The sequence below is a fragment of the Canis lupus genome, chromosome 9, assembly GCF_048164855.1.
Source record: "Canis lupus baileyi chromosome 9, mCanLup2.hap1, whole genome shotgun sequence".
NCBI lineage: Eukaryota > Metazoa > Chordata > Mammalia > Carnivora > Canidae > Canis > Canis lupus.
The window spans coordinates 47,900,747-47,914,862 of NC_132846.1; the positions used below are offsets into that span (position 1 = coordinate 47,900,747).

The 14,116-nt window shown below is 38.8% G+C and overlaps 1 protein-coding gene across 3 annotated transcripts in view; it reads left to right on the forward strand.

The window, feature by feature from the left end:
- Positions 1-537: 537 nt before the first annotated feature.
- The window catches only part of RBM25 (RNA binding motif protein 25), a 53,044-nt gene continuing 39,465 nt past the window's right edge, over positions 538-14,116 (forward strand). The window contains exons 1-3 of one of the 3 annotated variants that reach the window (XR_012036885.1): positions 609-804; positions 9,282-9,398; positions 9,511-9,631. Coding sequence is in view for 2 of the 3 variants with exons in the window: in XM_072839204.1 (XP_072695305.1) it covers positions 9,357-9,398; positions 9,511-9,631 (163 nt within the window). In the remaining variant the exon portion in view is untranslated. Of the gene's footprint in view, positions 805-9,281; positions 9,399-9,510; positions 9,632-14,116 lie in introns of all 3 variants that reach the window. The other 2 variants (XM_072839204.1, XM_072839205.1) reach the window with 2 other exon arrangements.

Genomic DNA, 14,116 nt, shown 5'->3' on the forward strand with positions numbered 1-14,116 from the left:
TCATTCATGATTGCTTTATGTGCATGGATCTAGTTTTATTTCCGTTGACCCAGTAAGTGACGTTCTTTCCAGCACCTCTACATGACAGAATGAAAGTCGCGTGAAAACGGTCTACAGGCCGTTTCAGGTATTTGGAGGATGTCCGGCCCCCTCTTTGGCCTAGCTCGCACAAGGGGTGTGCGCCTGCACTTGGAACCACCACGCCCTTCGCCAGTTTTTTAGCTGTTTTCCAGGAAAGATCAGCAGGCGGCGTTTCCGCCGACGTGCTGGGAGAGGCCCGGTTTGCAGTCCACCGAACCTCACTGAGCCACAAAACAGGGCTGTAAGCCCCGGGACACCAAACTACAAAAAGCGAGGAGTTACCCTAACAGCCTCTACTCCGCGCGCAGCGGAACCTTGACCTCAAGATGGCGTCTCTTAGTCATAAGATTCAATCAGCTCCAATCAAACATGGCCGGGTGGGTCGTCATTTACAGCTCGAGCCTCTCTAGTCCCCACCAGGCGCTCCTTCTCTATGGTTCTTCGCGGCTGCGCGGTGACTCAGACCCAAAGAAGAGCAGACTATCTATACGCGTCCTTCTCTATGCTCCTCCTCTTTACGCTCCGCGGCCGCAGTGCACGCCGGGCAAGAGGAAGACCTCCAGAAGCTCCCCGCGCAGCGCGGCTGTGTTTGCGGCCTGTGCGTTGAGGCGCTTCGGGACTCCGCTCCCGGCGAGCGGCGCGCAGAGACCTCGAGCCGGTGGCGCCCGCTCGTAACCTGGAGCCTCGAAGACCGCGAAGATCGTACCGTTTCCTCAGCGGAGGGTGAGTTCACGCCCCTGAATGCGTGTGGGAACCGGGGGAGAACGGGGTACCTCGGTGGCAGGAGGGAAGCCAGGGAGGCTGCGAGAGGGCCCCGGGTGGGATTGGGGGTGAAGGGAGGTTGGGGTGGGGGAGGGGACGGGCGCGAGGCTTGGGTTTCTGCACTTCTCTAGGGCCTCGGAAATCCAGGTGGGCCCAGCAGGGGCCCGTGGGGGCCAGAGCTGTTCTCCCTTGCATTGTCGCCCACTTTCCCTTTCCCTTCCGCGGTCCGCCACACCGAGCGCATCGCCTCGGCCCCTTCTGGGCTCCCACGTTTGCCCCGCGATGATGGTCCGGCCCCTTGGGAGTCCTTCCCAGAGGAAGGCCCCTTTCTAACCCGAGCTCGGCGGAGGTGCTGCCGTCGATTTTTCGGGCCTAGGACGCTCTTGCCCCAGGCTCTGCGTACAAGCCGGCGAGCACCCAGCCTGTTTACCGAATTTCTTTCCCTCCCTCTTGGGTCATGCAGAGCCCGCCACCGAGGGGACTCCCCCACTCCCAACCCCGAATTCAACTAATGCCCACCTTTTTCTTTCTTTCTTTTTTTAAAGCACCCTCCCCCACCATTCTTTTGAGATTGTGATGAATACTGTGTGGTCCTTCCCCCCCCCCCCTTACTCCATTGGAGGTTGCAGTAAACTATCCCCCTCCCCCCCCATTCATTCTAGGCGGTGACCAACCTCCACATTAAAATGTGTTCTTTCTTTCTTACTCTTCTTCGGTCTTCAGTGCTTCATAAATAACGTTTTTCGAAGTAGATCTAGGAGTATGAAGATTATTATGAAGTTATGTAATGTGGATTTATATTGCTATGGAAAAGCCATTTTCCTCCACTGGGCAGAGTGGAGCAGACCAAAAGGAGAGTCGAGAGATTGGACTTCTCTTGTCCCAGACTGCCGTAGTATGAAGTACCGTGAATTAGGCGGTTGGCAGTAGAGTATAAGCAATTTTTATATATTGTGTTGGGAACTTTAATTTTTCAGAAGATTTCCAAAAACATTCATAGGCCTTGAAAGATAATTCAGTGTGGGTCATCGGTTTCTCGTGATTTAAGCCGATAGTGTACTATTGTAATTAATTTAACTTTTCTTGGAGTCTTGGTTTTCTTCATCTGTAAATTGAGGATTGTAATAGTATCCACTTTATAGGTTATCGTGATTGCGGGCTTTGAAAAACATGTAAAATCCTTAGTGCAATGTCTAAGTAACGTAGGGTTTAGTCCACGTTGATATTGTTTGTTATTTAAGAATGTGAAGCGCAAGAGCCTAATCCGGAGTCTTAACGTTTCATTCAGTGTATTGTGAATAGACTTCTATAAATAAAAAAAAAAAAAAAGTTAACTCTTAAGTTTCTTCTTGGTATGTTATTGTGATAACAGTGAAAACAGCCTTTGGTTTGGTAATTTTAGGATAATGAGGACCTTGGAGTCCCCACCCACATATTGTGTTCCCTTGGAGAAGTTAGCTTCTTCATCTATAAAAGGAGATTAATATATCTGCAATAGGTAATTTGGGAGATTTGGTGAGATAATGTATGCTAAAGACTTTCTGTAAACAGAAGTAAATTAAAATGTTAATATTTTTGTTAAATAAGTCATCTTTTTGGGGCACCTGGGCAGCTCAGTTAGTTATGTGTCGGGCTTTTCTTTCTTTTGATTAACTTATTTGAGAGAGAAAAAAAACCTCAAGCAGACTTCCTGTTGACCACGGAGTCCGACGTGGGTCTCAGCCTCTGGGCACCGAGATCATGACCTGAGCCAAAATCAAGAGTCAAATGTTTAACCACTTAACCGACTGAACCACCCAGGTGCCCTGAGCGTCCAACTCTTGATCTCAGCTCAGGTCTTGATCTCAGGGTCATGAGTTCAAGCGCTGCGTTGGGTTCCACGCTGGATGATGGGTAGCCAACTTAAAAAAAAAAAAAATTATTTTCTTGAGGTTACCAAATTTGCATCTTGGATCCCCAAAGTAGGGTTTTCCCCTTATTTATCTATTTATTTTGGTATGGTTCGGAAACACTTTTAGGAAGAAAATGTTTTTATTGCCCCAGTGTTGCATAGGTACCATATATTAATGACAGTTCGGGCTAAGTACTTTTTATTTTGTGGTTTGGTATCTTTTTATTCCACTTTCGTAAGGTTTTAAATATGTTTTTAAAATAAAATGAGTTTGTTGTAACATTGGTAACACTTCAGACCTAATACAAGTTTGGGATTTTCGAGTAACTTTTTGGGTCATAAATTAGCTATGTACTTTTCTCGTTTGCGTATGATTTAAACTATTTTGTACCTTTGGAAGCAAAAGTAGTCATTTTCTTACAAAAACATTCTGTGTATTTTGTTTAATTTTGGTAGTCTTTTCTGACAACTACCACTGCCATTTCTAAAAGGATATCAACTGATTTCCCCCTTAAAGTTGGTGAATAGTTTTTTTTTTTCTTGCCCCCCCCCTTTTTTTTACTTTTGAAACGTTAAGAGAAGAAAAAGAAGATAATATTTACACCACCAGAATTGATACTGCCTTAAAAAATTTTTTTATTTATTTGAGAGAGAGAGGCAGGCAGAGATAAGAGATAGCTAGAGAGCATGAGTGGGGCAGGAGAGAGAAGCAGGCTGAGCAGGCAACCTAATGGGATCATGACCCTAGTAGAAGGCAGATGATGCTTAACTGACTGAGCCACCCAGGCACCTCTTAATACTACTTTTAACACTTACTTGGCATGAGTCAAACTTTAAACAAGTTGCAGAAATAGTAGAAAGAATTCTCAAATGCCTTTCACCAAGGGTCCCCAAATGGTAACATTTGACGAATTTGCTTTATCTTCTCTATTTCTTCATAGTTTTCTTCTGAAATGTTTTGCTAGTAAGCTGCAGATGTCCCTTAACCCTTAAACACTTTAGTGTATATTTCCTAGAATAAAGACATTTCCATATTTAACAACAGTACATTCAACAAAATCAGGAAATTAATATTGATGCAGTATTGTCTAATCCTCAAGTCTTAACTGGATTTAGCCTGAAATTGTCCTGAATTGGTAGTACTATTTTTATTTTTATTTATTTAAGATTTTTTTAAATTTAACTCATGAGAGACAGAGAGAGAGGCAGAAACACAGGCAGAGGGAGAAGCAGGCTCCGTGCAGGCAGCCTGATGCGGAACTGGATCCCAGGTCTCCAGGATCACGTCCTGGGCTGAAGGCGGCCCTAAATTGCTGAGCCACCCAGGCTGCCCAAGTAGTGCTTTTTTTAAAAAGCAACTTTATTAAGGTGTAATTAACGCAGGAAACAGGCTCATTGTAATGTGCAATTTGATGATTTTTAGTAAATGTTCAGAGTTATGTGACTTTCCCCCAAAAGGATTTTCTTTCTTGTTTTCAAGTCACTCCAGACTACCACTAATTTTTCTCTAGATAGCATGGCTTTTTTTTTTTTTTTTAAAGATTTTATTTATTTATTCATGAGTAAGAGAGAGAGAGAGAGAGAGAGAGAGAGGCAGAGACACAGGCAGAGGGAGAAGCAGGCCCCATGCAGGGAGCCCGACGTGGGACTTGATCCCAGGTCTCCAGGATCACACCCTGGGGTGCAGGCAGTGCTGAACTGCTGCGCTACCGGGGCTGCCCAAGCATTGCTTTTTAATCATCGAAAATGAGAAAACAGCTAAGTGGAAATCTCAGAAAATGATGAGCTCCCTTTTTGGAGACTTGAGTATTTTCATACCTCTGAAAAGTTTTCCTGTAAAAGAAACTTTGTTAATCAAGCATTTCCCATTCTTTGGACATGGAATACTTTTTCTTAGGAATAGTTACTGAACACTTCCCTTCTGTAGAAATTCAGTTTGAGAAATGATATTTTGAAGGGCTGGCTTTGCTTAGGCTGGGGCAGGTTGTCAGTTCATTGTGCCTTGCAGGTTATAAGCAGAGCAGGGGACAATGCATTCTATAGTTATGATCATTTATGTTCACTGGAGAGCCACTGGGCTGGCTGTGTAACTATATAATAACTTAAAATTTGCTCTTTCAGAGTTATTAAAAATAATACTTAGAAAAGAACCTGACACAAAATTGGAGCTAGATATTTGTTGAATGAATGAATGAGTTGTATAAATGTTTACTAAGAAGAATCTGTTGGTTCATTTGCCTCTTAGCATTCAGAAATTTGACATACAGTGCCCTGATGGGGTTAGCCAGTATATCTATTCCTGGTGAAATCATTCGTTTTCTCTTGGGATAAATCTGCAGTGGTTGTAAGCAGTTAATGGTGTAGGAAAAAAGCAGTGATTTAAAAGTGTAAAGAGGAAAAAGTGAAAAAAAAAAAAAGCATGTATATTATGAGTGCTAAAGAGAAATCTTATTTAAAAGTTTTCTTTTTTTTAAAGGTTTTTTTTTGGATGGGGACTAGATTTATTGAGATAAAATTTGGATGCAATAAAATACACCGATTTTAATTTCAGTGAATTTTGACAAATGTATAATAAACCTGTATGACCATTGCAACACTAGAGATAATACTTGCATCATAGTTGCTTGTTTTTGTTACTTTAGGCCATAAGGTTTCATACCTAGCAGGTAAAAATGCTTTGAACCTTTTAAAAGTGAAGCACTCCAAAGTGAAAATGAAAAAAGTAAAAAAATACAAGTATTTTTAAATGTTATTTAAATCATCTCAGTGCAAATAAAATAATTATTATTATTTTTATTTTTTCAAATAAAATAATTATTGCATCTTTCTTAAACTCCACACTCCCTTAGCAGAAATTGGCTACCTTCAAAGTACTACATCCTGAATCTAACACTTTTTTTTTTTTTTTAATTTACTCATGAGAGACAGAGAGAGAGAGGCAGAGACACAGGCAGAGGGAGAAGCAGGCTCCATGCAGGGAGCCCGATGTGGGACTCGATCCCGGGACTCCAGGATGACGCCCTGGGCCGAAGGCAGGTGCCAAGGGATTCCCTGAATCTAACACTTTAACCACTGCCACCTATTCCAGGCCACCCTCTCTTGTCTCATTATTGCAGTAGTCTCCTGTATCGCCCCTTGTTCTCCAGTCTCCAGTTCTTTTTAAAAAAATTTTTTTTTAAATTTATTTATGAGTCATAGAGAGAGAGAGGCAGAGACATAGGCAGAGGGAGAAGCAGGCTCCATGCACCAGGAGCCTGACGTGGGATTCGATCCCAGGTCTCCAGGATCACGCCCTGGGCCAAAGGCAGGCGCCAAACCGCTGCGCCACCCAGGGATCCCCAGTCTCCAGTTCTACAGTGGCCAGTGACACTTAAAATATAAGTCAGGTCAGAAGCCTTTCTAATGTTTTCCATCTCATGCAGAGTAAAGATCAAAACCTTTACAGTGGCCTACAAAGTACTACATTCTCTGAACCCCCCCCCCTCAAGTAATACTTGGCATTTATCTTTGACTTTCCTCAAGTACTCTGCTCCAGCTGTTGGCCTTGCTTTCCTCCCACAAGCACTCCATGCCCAACTCAGGCTCTTTGCATTTGTTTCCTTTTTTTTTTTGGAAGGCTATTGCCTCCAGATACAAGGCTTCTCTGCCTTGGCCCCTTTGGAGGTCAATTTACCTACCTTCTTGGTGAGGCCTACCATATTTAACTAAAGAACTCCCTAATTCTCTTCCCTACTTTATTCTGCAAAGAACCTGCCAACTTTGAATCTCTATAATTTGTGATGAGAGTATTACAATTTATCAACTGTAGTTAAGAACTGATAAGCTTTGTTTTATGGTTATAAAAGTTTATTCTCATTTTCACATGTCAAAACATAAAAGTTCATTTTGAAAAAAGTGGTTGATACTCCTATTTTAGGATGTTTAAAGTGATTTTTATTTATTTTTTGAAGTGATTTTTTATATTATTTACCAGTGATCACCAGAATTGTAGTTTTCTGACCATAGGAGGAACTATAACCTTAATTAAGATAAAATTATCAGACACCTTTGAAGTTCACTTATGAATAAGCAAGTTTTGAACAGTTCTAAATGAAAGAGATGTAGAACATAGAAAAATTAGAAGTGAATGGAATGGATACATTGGCATACACTAAAACAATCTGGTTAATTTGTACGGAAGAAATTATACATTTAAAAGCTATGAAATATAAACACCAAGAACCTAGGTTTCTAAAAAGTAATAGTTATAGCTAGTACTTGACAATAAATGATTCTAGAGATGAATTTTATGCTCCAGTCTTTGTAAACATTGTGAAGCTAGGCACTGCTTCATTACTGGCATAGTACTTGGTACATGGGAGCGTCCTAATAAATTGGTTTACTGATTCATTCATTGATTAATTAATTTATCTGACAGGTATTAATTTCAACTGCCCTCCTAAGAAAGTGCTAAGATAGAATAATGATAAAGAATAATGATAATAGAAGAGTTTGTGGAAGTAGGATAGTAGCCCTCTTTTTTTTTTTTTTTTTTAAAGATTTATTTATTTATTTTATGATAGACATAGAGAGAGAGAGAGGCAGAGACACGGGAGGAGGGAGAAGCAGGCTCCATGCCGGGAGCCCGACGCGGGTCTCGATCCCGGGACTCCAGGATCGCGCCCTGGACCAAAGGCAGGCGCCAAACCGCTGAGCCACCCAGAGATCCCCCTTTTTCCCTCTTTTAAAAGGAGATACACTCACCCCCTTTATATAGAATTTTTGTTTTGTTTTGTTTTTGGAGAAAAAGTATTACAAAAATATTACTTAAAAATTCCCTTTTTAATTTATACTGATACTAAATATTTTAAGGCATTTCTACTATCTTATTTTCTAAGTATATGGAATTTTAGGAATCTATTTTGTTTGTAAAACTTTCTAAATATTTTTTATAAAAAAAACTTTCTAAATATTTTAAGTGTACTGTGTTTTCTGAAATTGAAGTTAAGATTTTATAGAATATTATCCTAACTTATTAAGTCAAAAGAATACTGAGGAAGAACAGCTGTGAGCCTGAAGGACATACTTTTCTAAGACTGTTTTAAAGAAATGTCTGATAAACAGGTAAAAATATTCAAGAGAGATTAAGGAAATGTACATTAAAATGGGAGTATTTTTTAGTTTTCAGATTGTTATAATTTAAACACTGATTTACTCTAACAATGGTGAAGATCTGAGCAAAGGGCATACCCATATATTGGTGGTGGGGATGTGGATTTGTGCGCTAGTTTTGGAGGATGATTCGGAGGTAAAGTGTAGATACATATAGTACTAATCTGCATAAGAGAGTTACTTGCACAGGTGCATAGATTTATATGTCCAAGAATGTTCAGTATTATAAGAGGCAAAATGTGGATCCAACCATCCATGTTGAATGAATAATTATTATATGCTTGTAGTAGTTTACCGTATTATAAAGGTTGGAATAGAACTATATGAACTGATGAGATGTTAATGATAATGAGGGAGAAATGTACCTAACAGTATAGTATGATTATATTGTTTGCAGAAAAACACAAATAATTATATGTTAGTTTGTGTATAGAAAGGTATTTAGAAGAATACAACGATATATACCAAACTGTTGGGATTAGGGGGCGAGGAAGTGGAAGACATGCACTTTTTATCTTCTCTCTTCTGAAGGGTGAGTAAATCAATGTATGAAATAGACCAAAAATAGAGACAGATTCTTTTTAAAAACTTCAAACAACTCTAGACTCCTTCAGTTACAGAGTGTAGGGGGAATTTTTCCTAGTGCCCGACAGACATATCTCCTGTTGATCAAATCACTGCTATTTAGTGCCATTACTGGTATGAGATCACTTATTTTGGCTGCTTCTTTGAATTGGTGCATGGAATCCTCCTAGGATATCCTAATAGAATTTTTATACTTTTTCTAACAGTTCTGGACATTCAAGTATGTTGATGAAGATACAAAATTTGGTGCTTGGGGAGTCTTAAATACTTATATTCATTTAACTAAAGGACAAAATTAACTTTCTTTTAAGTAATATCAAACCATTTAAACAGTACAGTATATTCTAATATTCAAAGAAATCAAATGCTAAGTTCTGATTCTTGAATTTCATTCATTGAATTTCATTCAAGAATGGTTAGGAAGTTGACTTTTAAGTTTAATAAAAGTTACATATTTTCTCATTGTCACAAATTGTATGTTTTCTTTATATCTGAGTAGTTAGTATGTGACCTGATGTCAGGAGGTTTCTTCCCTCTCAGGTTTATGGTTCACTGAGACATTCATTTGTCCTTGAGGAACTGGCCAACATTGAGTCAACAAATATTGTGTAACTTGGTACATTTAGTTTTCAGGGTGCTGATGTATGTAGAAAAATGCATCAGAACATTTAAAGAAAAAAACCTTAGATAATCTTCCTGGATTCTGAGTTTGGTTTAAAAAGATTCATTGATGTTTGGTATTTAATTTTTGGATATTAACTGAACCTCAAAATTTTTTTCTTCCTTTATATGTATTCCCATATGATTGTAGGAGTCTATCCTGAATTTAGATCGTGTACATTTTGGGAACTTATTTTAGAAAAGATCTAAGTTTTAAAAATTCTCAATGGACAGACAGAGAAAAGAGGGTCTTTGCCAACTCCTTTGGGTAAGAAAACTTTAGAATTTTGCAGATACTCTAAAAATGAAGGCCAACAAACCAGGCATATCAAATTGCAAAGTTTTCAAATAAAATGATTTGTCATGATTTTTTTCTTTAGACCGCTGCAGTAAGAATGTCTTTCCCCCCTCATTTGAATCGCCCTCCCATGGGAATCCCAGCACTCCCACCAGGGATCCCACCCCCACAATTTCCTGGTTTTCCTCCACCTGTACCTCCAGGTAAGTTTTTGGATACTGTTGTTTTTTTAGCCTATACTTTTGTTATAATAGTATAAACTTTAGGAAAGTGATAATGTATGTGACTGTGTTAGTAGTAAACATGTTAGCATTTTTCTTTAAATGTGATGTCTTATTCTATGACAGTACTTTTCATATCAAATTGAGTATCAAATTAATCTGGGAAGATTAAAAAAATCCCTTTATTTAAAAAATAAAGTAAACCAGCAAATATATACTAATTCATACAATTCCGTAGTTAAAAAGGTATACAGTGAAAAATTTTGCCCACATTCCCACATAACCGTTGTTATTCCCTTACTGAAAGAGGGAAATGAAATAGGCTCATCCATTTCTTTTTTTCTTCCATATAGTTTTTTTTTTTTTAATTTTTATTTATTTATGATAGACACAGAGAGAGAGAGGGAGAGAGAGGCAAAGACACAGGCAGAGGGAGAAGCAGGCTCCATGCACCGGGAGCCCGATGTGGGATTCGATCCTGGGTCTCCAGGATCGCGCCCTGGGCCAAAGACAGGCGCTAAACCGCTGCGCCACCCAGGGATCCCTTTTTTTTTAAGATTTTATTTATTTATTCACGAGAGACACAGGCAGAGACATAGAGGGAGAAGGAGGTTCCCTGCAGGGGACCTGGGATCACGCCCCGAGCCCAAGGCAGATGCTCAGCCACTGAGCTAGCCAGGTGCCCCAAGGTTGTTGATTCATAACATGTATATTCTAGAGACTCAGCTTTGGGGGCCTCCTAACTTCTAGATCAAGTATATAGCAGTGCTAAAGCCACAGATAAACATGGCAGTGTTTTTGGAATATCATTTAGCACTTCAGGAATTTGGGGGTAAATCATTCTTCTGAAAGTTAGAACAAGTACTTATACACATTATGGAGTAGAATGCAATATTTGTACAAATTTTTAGGACATTTATGCTTGTAGCAACTTGTTTTAAGCTGTCCTAGGTAATCATGGATATGTATTTATTACTACCTCTTTCCAGGAATATAGTTTGAAATACGTATTTAGGGGCTCCTGGGTGGCTCAGTTCCGTTAAGCATCTGCCTTCAGCTTAGGTCATGATACCAGGACCCTGAAAAGAAAGAAAGAGAATCAATCTAAAAAAAAAATGAAATACATATTTAAATTTAAATCTAAACCAGTTTATTATTTCATAGAACACTTACTGAATTTTAGTCAGTAATTGAGTTGTTCTATAATGTATAAAGGAATTCCTGCTGAATAGGGGGATTGAGAGAATAATGTTAACAGAAAACTGAATAAAGTTAGTTGTCAACCATCTAACAGATTAATAATATAAGAAGGATGGTGTCCTGAGAGCCACTTTTGTTTTGGCATCAATTTTTGGGAGGTTCATATATCCTGATTTTGTTAATCAATTTAGTCTCATAAGATACGTTTTTGATGGCCTTTACTAGTAACCATGATCCTTCCTAAAAACAAAACGGTTGTGTTATAGTTTTATAGGGAAGAATAGTTTACGTTTTATTCCTTTGTTAAGAAAATTAAGGGATTGGGAATGAAGCTTAATCTTTTAGAATCAGGAAAAGTGACAGAAAAATCAGTACCTTAAATTTCCTTCCTAATAAATTGGTTTTATAGAAAAGTTTTTAAATTCCTTTGAATTTTGAAGAGCAAACACTAAATTTGACATTTTGTGATGAACATTATGCCAAATTATTAAAACAGAAGTAGAAGATAAATGAAACCTATGTCTGATAAGACTACTCCCTGCATAATTTTTTAAGATGGGTCAGGAGACCTCAAAACCAGATTGTCAGTTTTTTTAGTGTGTGTGTGTGTGTGTGTGTGTGTGTATTCATTCATTCATGAGAGACACAGAAAGAGGCAGAGACATAGAAAGACAGAGAAGCAGGCTCCTCACAAGGAGCCAGATGTGGGACTTGGTCCCCGGACCTGATCAGGACCTGAGCTGAAGGCAGACGCTCAACTGATGAACTACCCAGGCGTCTCATCAGTTTTTCTTTTTGACTGGTCAATGCCATAGTAATGTGGGCATTTATTCAGAATGGTAACGTGCTAATTCTGATTCTGTATAACAGCATATACTGTCATTTCTGTTTAGGGAAATATATTTGTATGATAAATCAGAGTTTGGTTACACCTCATTCTACATTCTTTGTGTAGCATCAATACTTTAAAAGGTAAATAATGAAATAGTATGCTAAACTAGGGTGGTAATTCAAGACCATAATACCCATGTTCATGTGTAATTTTCTTGTCTTGCCTATTAGTGTGATTAATTGAACTCTAAATGTAATGGTCACATTCTATATTAAATTAGAAAATCAATTTGGAAAAATAACCATAAAATTTCCCTAAAAAGTAATATGCATAGAACAGAAGGAAGTCCATCCCCTCTTTCACATTCCTGAGAATTTCCTTCCCCTAACAGCTTTTTGTATCAGCTTCTAGTTTGTAACACTCCAGAGACAAACACTTTGCATATCCTGGTGTGTTTGCTTTTGTTTACCCTTTTCCTACTTCTGTGTTTTTAAAAACTCAACTAGTACTACACTGTTCACGCTTTGTGTACTTTGCTTCTTTTCACTTTAGCACGTGTAGATCTTTGTAATGAGTAACAATACATTTTCCATTGTGAATTGTGAATTCTGTATTGCAGGATATTAGTAAGTTGAGGTAGGAAACATAACTATTAAACATTTAGTAACTGTTAAAAAGGAAAAAAAAATGGGATGCCTGGCTGGCTCAGAGCATGTGACTCTTGATCTCAGGGTTGTGAATTTGAGTCCCATGTTGGTTGTAGAGCTTACATAACCCCCTACCCAAAAAAGAAAAAAAAAAAACTCAAAAAAACATTTCTTACCCCACTACGTCTTTTTCTGAACTTTTCTTTAATAGAAAATTCACCTATGGGAAAGGTGCCATGTAGTTTACAGTTGATAAAGGGGAAGGACTTTTTTTGCTTTGAAACTTAAAAGTGAAAAACTTAGATATACAGATTGATGAATTATAGTTTTGAGCATGTACTGTATTCAACTGCTACACATAAATGATCTGTCTCATTGGTGCTCCAAAGAAATTAACTCATGAGAATTGAGGAAACTGCAGCTTGAACAGCTTAGCTTGTTCAAGTTTGCATAGCTAGATTTAATAGAACCAAGAGTTGAACTCTGTCTTTTTCTTTCCTTTTTAAAAAGTTTACATGCATATTTACTTACAGAAGTAATCTCTACACCTGACGTGGGGCTTGAACTCGTGATCCTGAGATCAAACGTTACATGCTTCTCCAACTAAGCCAGCCAGGCATCTCTGTCTTTTTTTCTATTTTGTGCAGTGTTCTGTTGACTTAATGATAGGAATCTTGATTTTTCTCATTCAAAAAACAATTTAGGTTAGAAAATAAATGGATAGTGTTAAATGTTTAAGATTTTATTACCAGTCTTAGTTGGAGAATTCTCATAAATTGATGTTAAATTTGAACCAAAGAATGATTTCAGAACTTCTTTGAGATATGTTTAGAAGCGTTTTAAAATTTATAGTAGAAAAGTAAGTCTTTCATTAGTTTTTGCCCTTATTGCATTCTTTTTCTTAGTGCTCAGATGGTAAGATTTTTTTTAATAAATTTATTTTTTATTGGTGTTCAATTTGCCAACATACAGAATAACACCCAGTGCTCATCCCGTCAAGTGCCCCCCTCAGTGCCCACCAACCAGTCACCCCCACCCCCTACCCTCCTCCCCTTCCACCACCCCTAGTTCGTTTCCCAGAGTTAGGAGTCTTCATGTTCTGTCTCCCTTTCTGATATTTCCTACCCATTTCTTCTCCCTTCCCCTCTATTCCCTTTCACTATTATTTATATTCCCCAAATGAATGAGAACACATAATGTTTGTCCTTCTCTGATTGACTTATTTCACTCAGCATAATACCCTCCAGTTCCATCCATGTCGAAGCAAATGGTGGGTATTCATCATTTATCTAATGGCTGAGTAATATTCCATTGTATACATAAACCACATCTTTATCCATCTTTCGATGGACATCGAGGCTCCTTCCACAGTTTGGCTATTGTGGACATTGCTGCTAGAAACATCGGGGTGCAGGTGTCCCGGCGTTTCGTTGCATCTGTATCTTTGGGATATATCCCCAGCAGTGCAAAAGCTGGGTCGTAGGGCAGATCTATTTTTAATTCTTTGAGGAACCTCCACACAGTTTTCCAGAGTGGCTGCACCAGTTCACATTCCCACCAACAGTGTAAGAGGGTTCCCTTTTCTCCGCATCCTCTCCAACATTTGTGGTTTCCTGCTTTGTTAATTTTCCCCATTCTCACTGGTGTGAGGTGGTATCTCATTGTGGTTTTGATTTGTATTTCTCTGATGGCAAGTGATGCGGAGCATTTTCTCATGTGCTTGTTGGCCATGTCTGTGTCTTCCTCTGTGAGATTTCTGTTCATGTCTTTTGCCCATTTCATGATTGG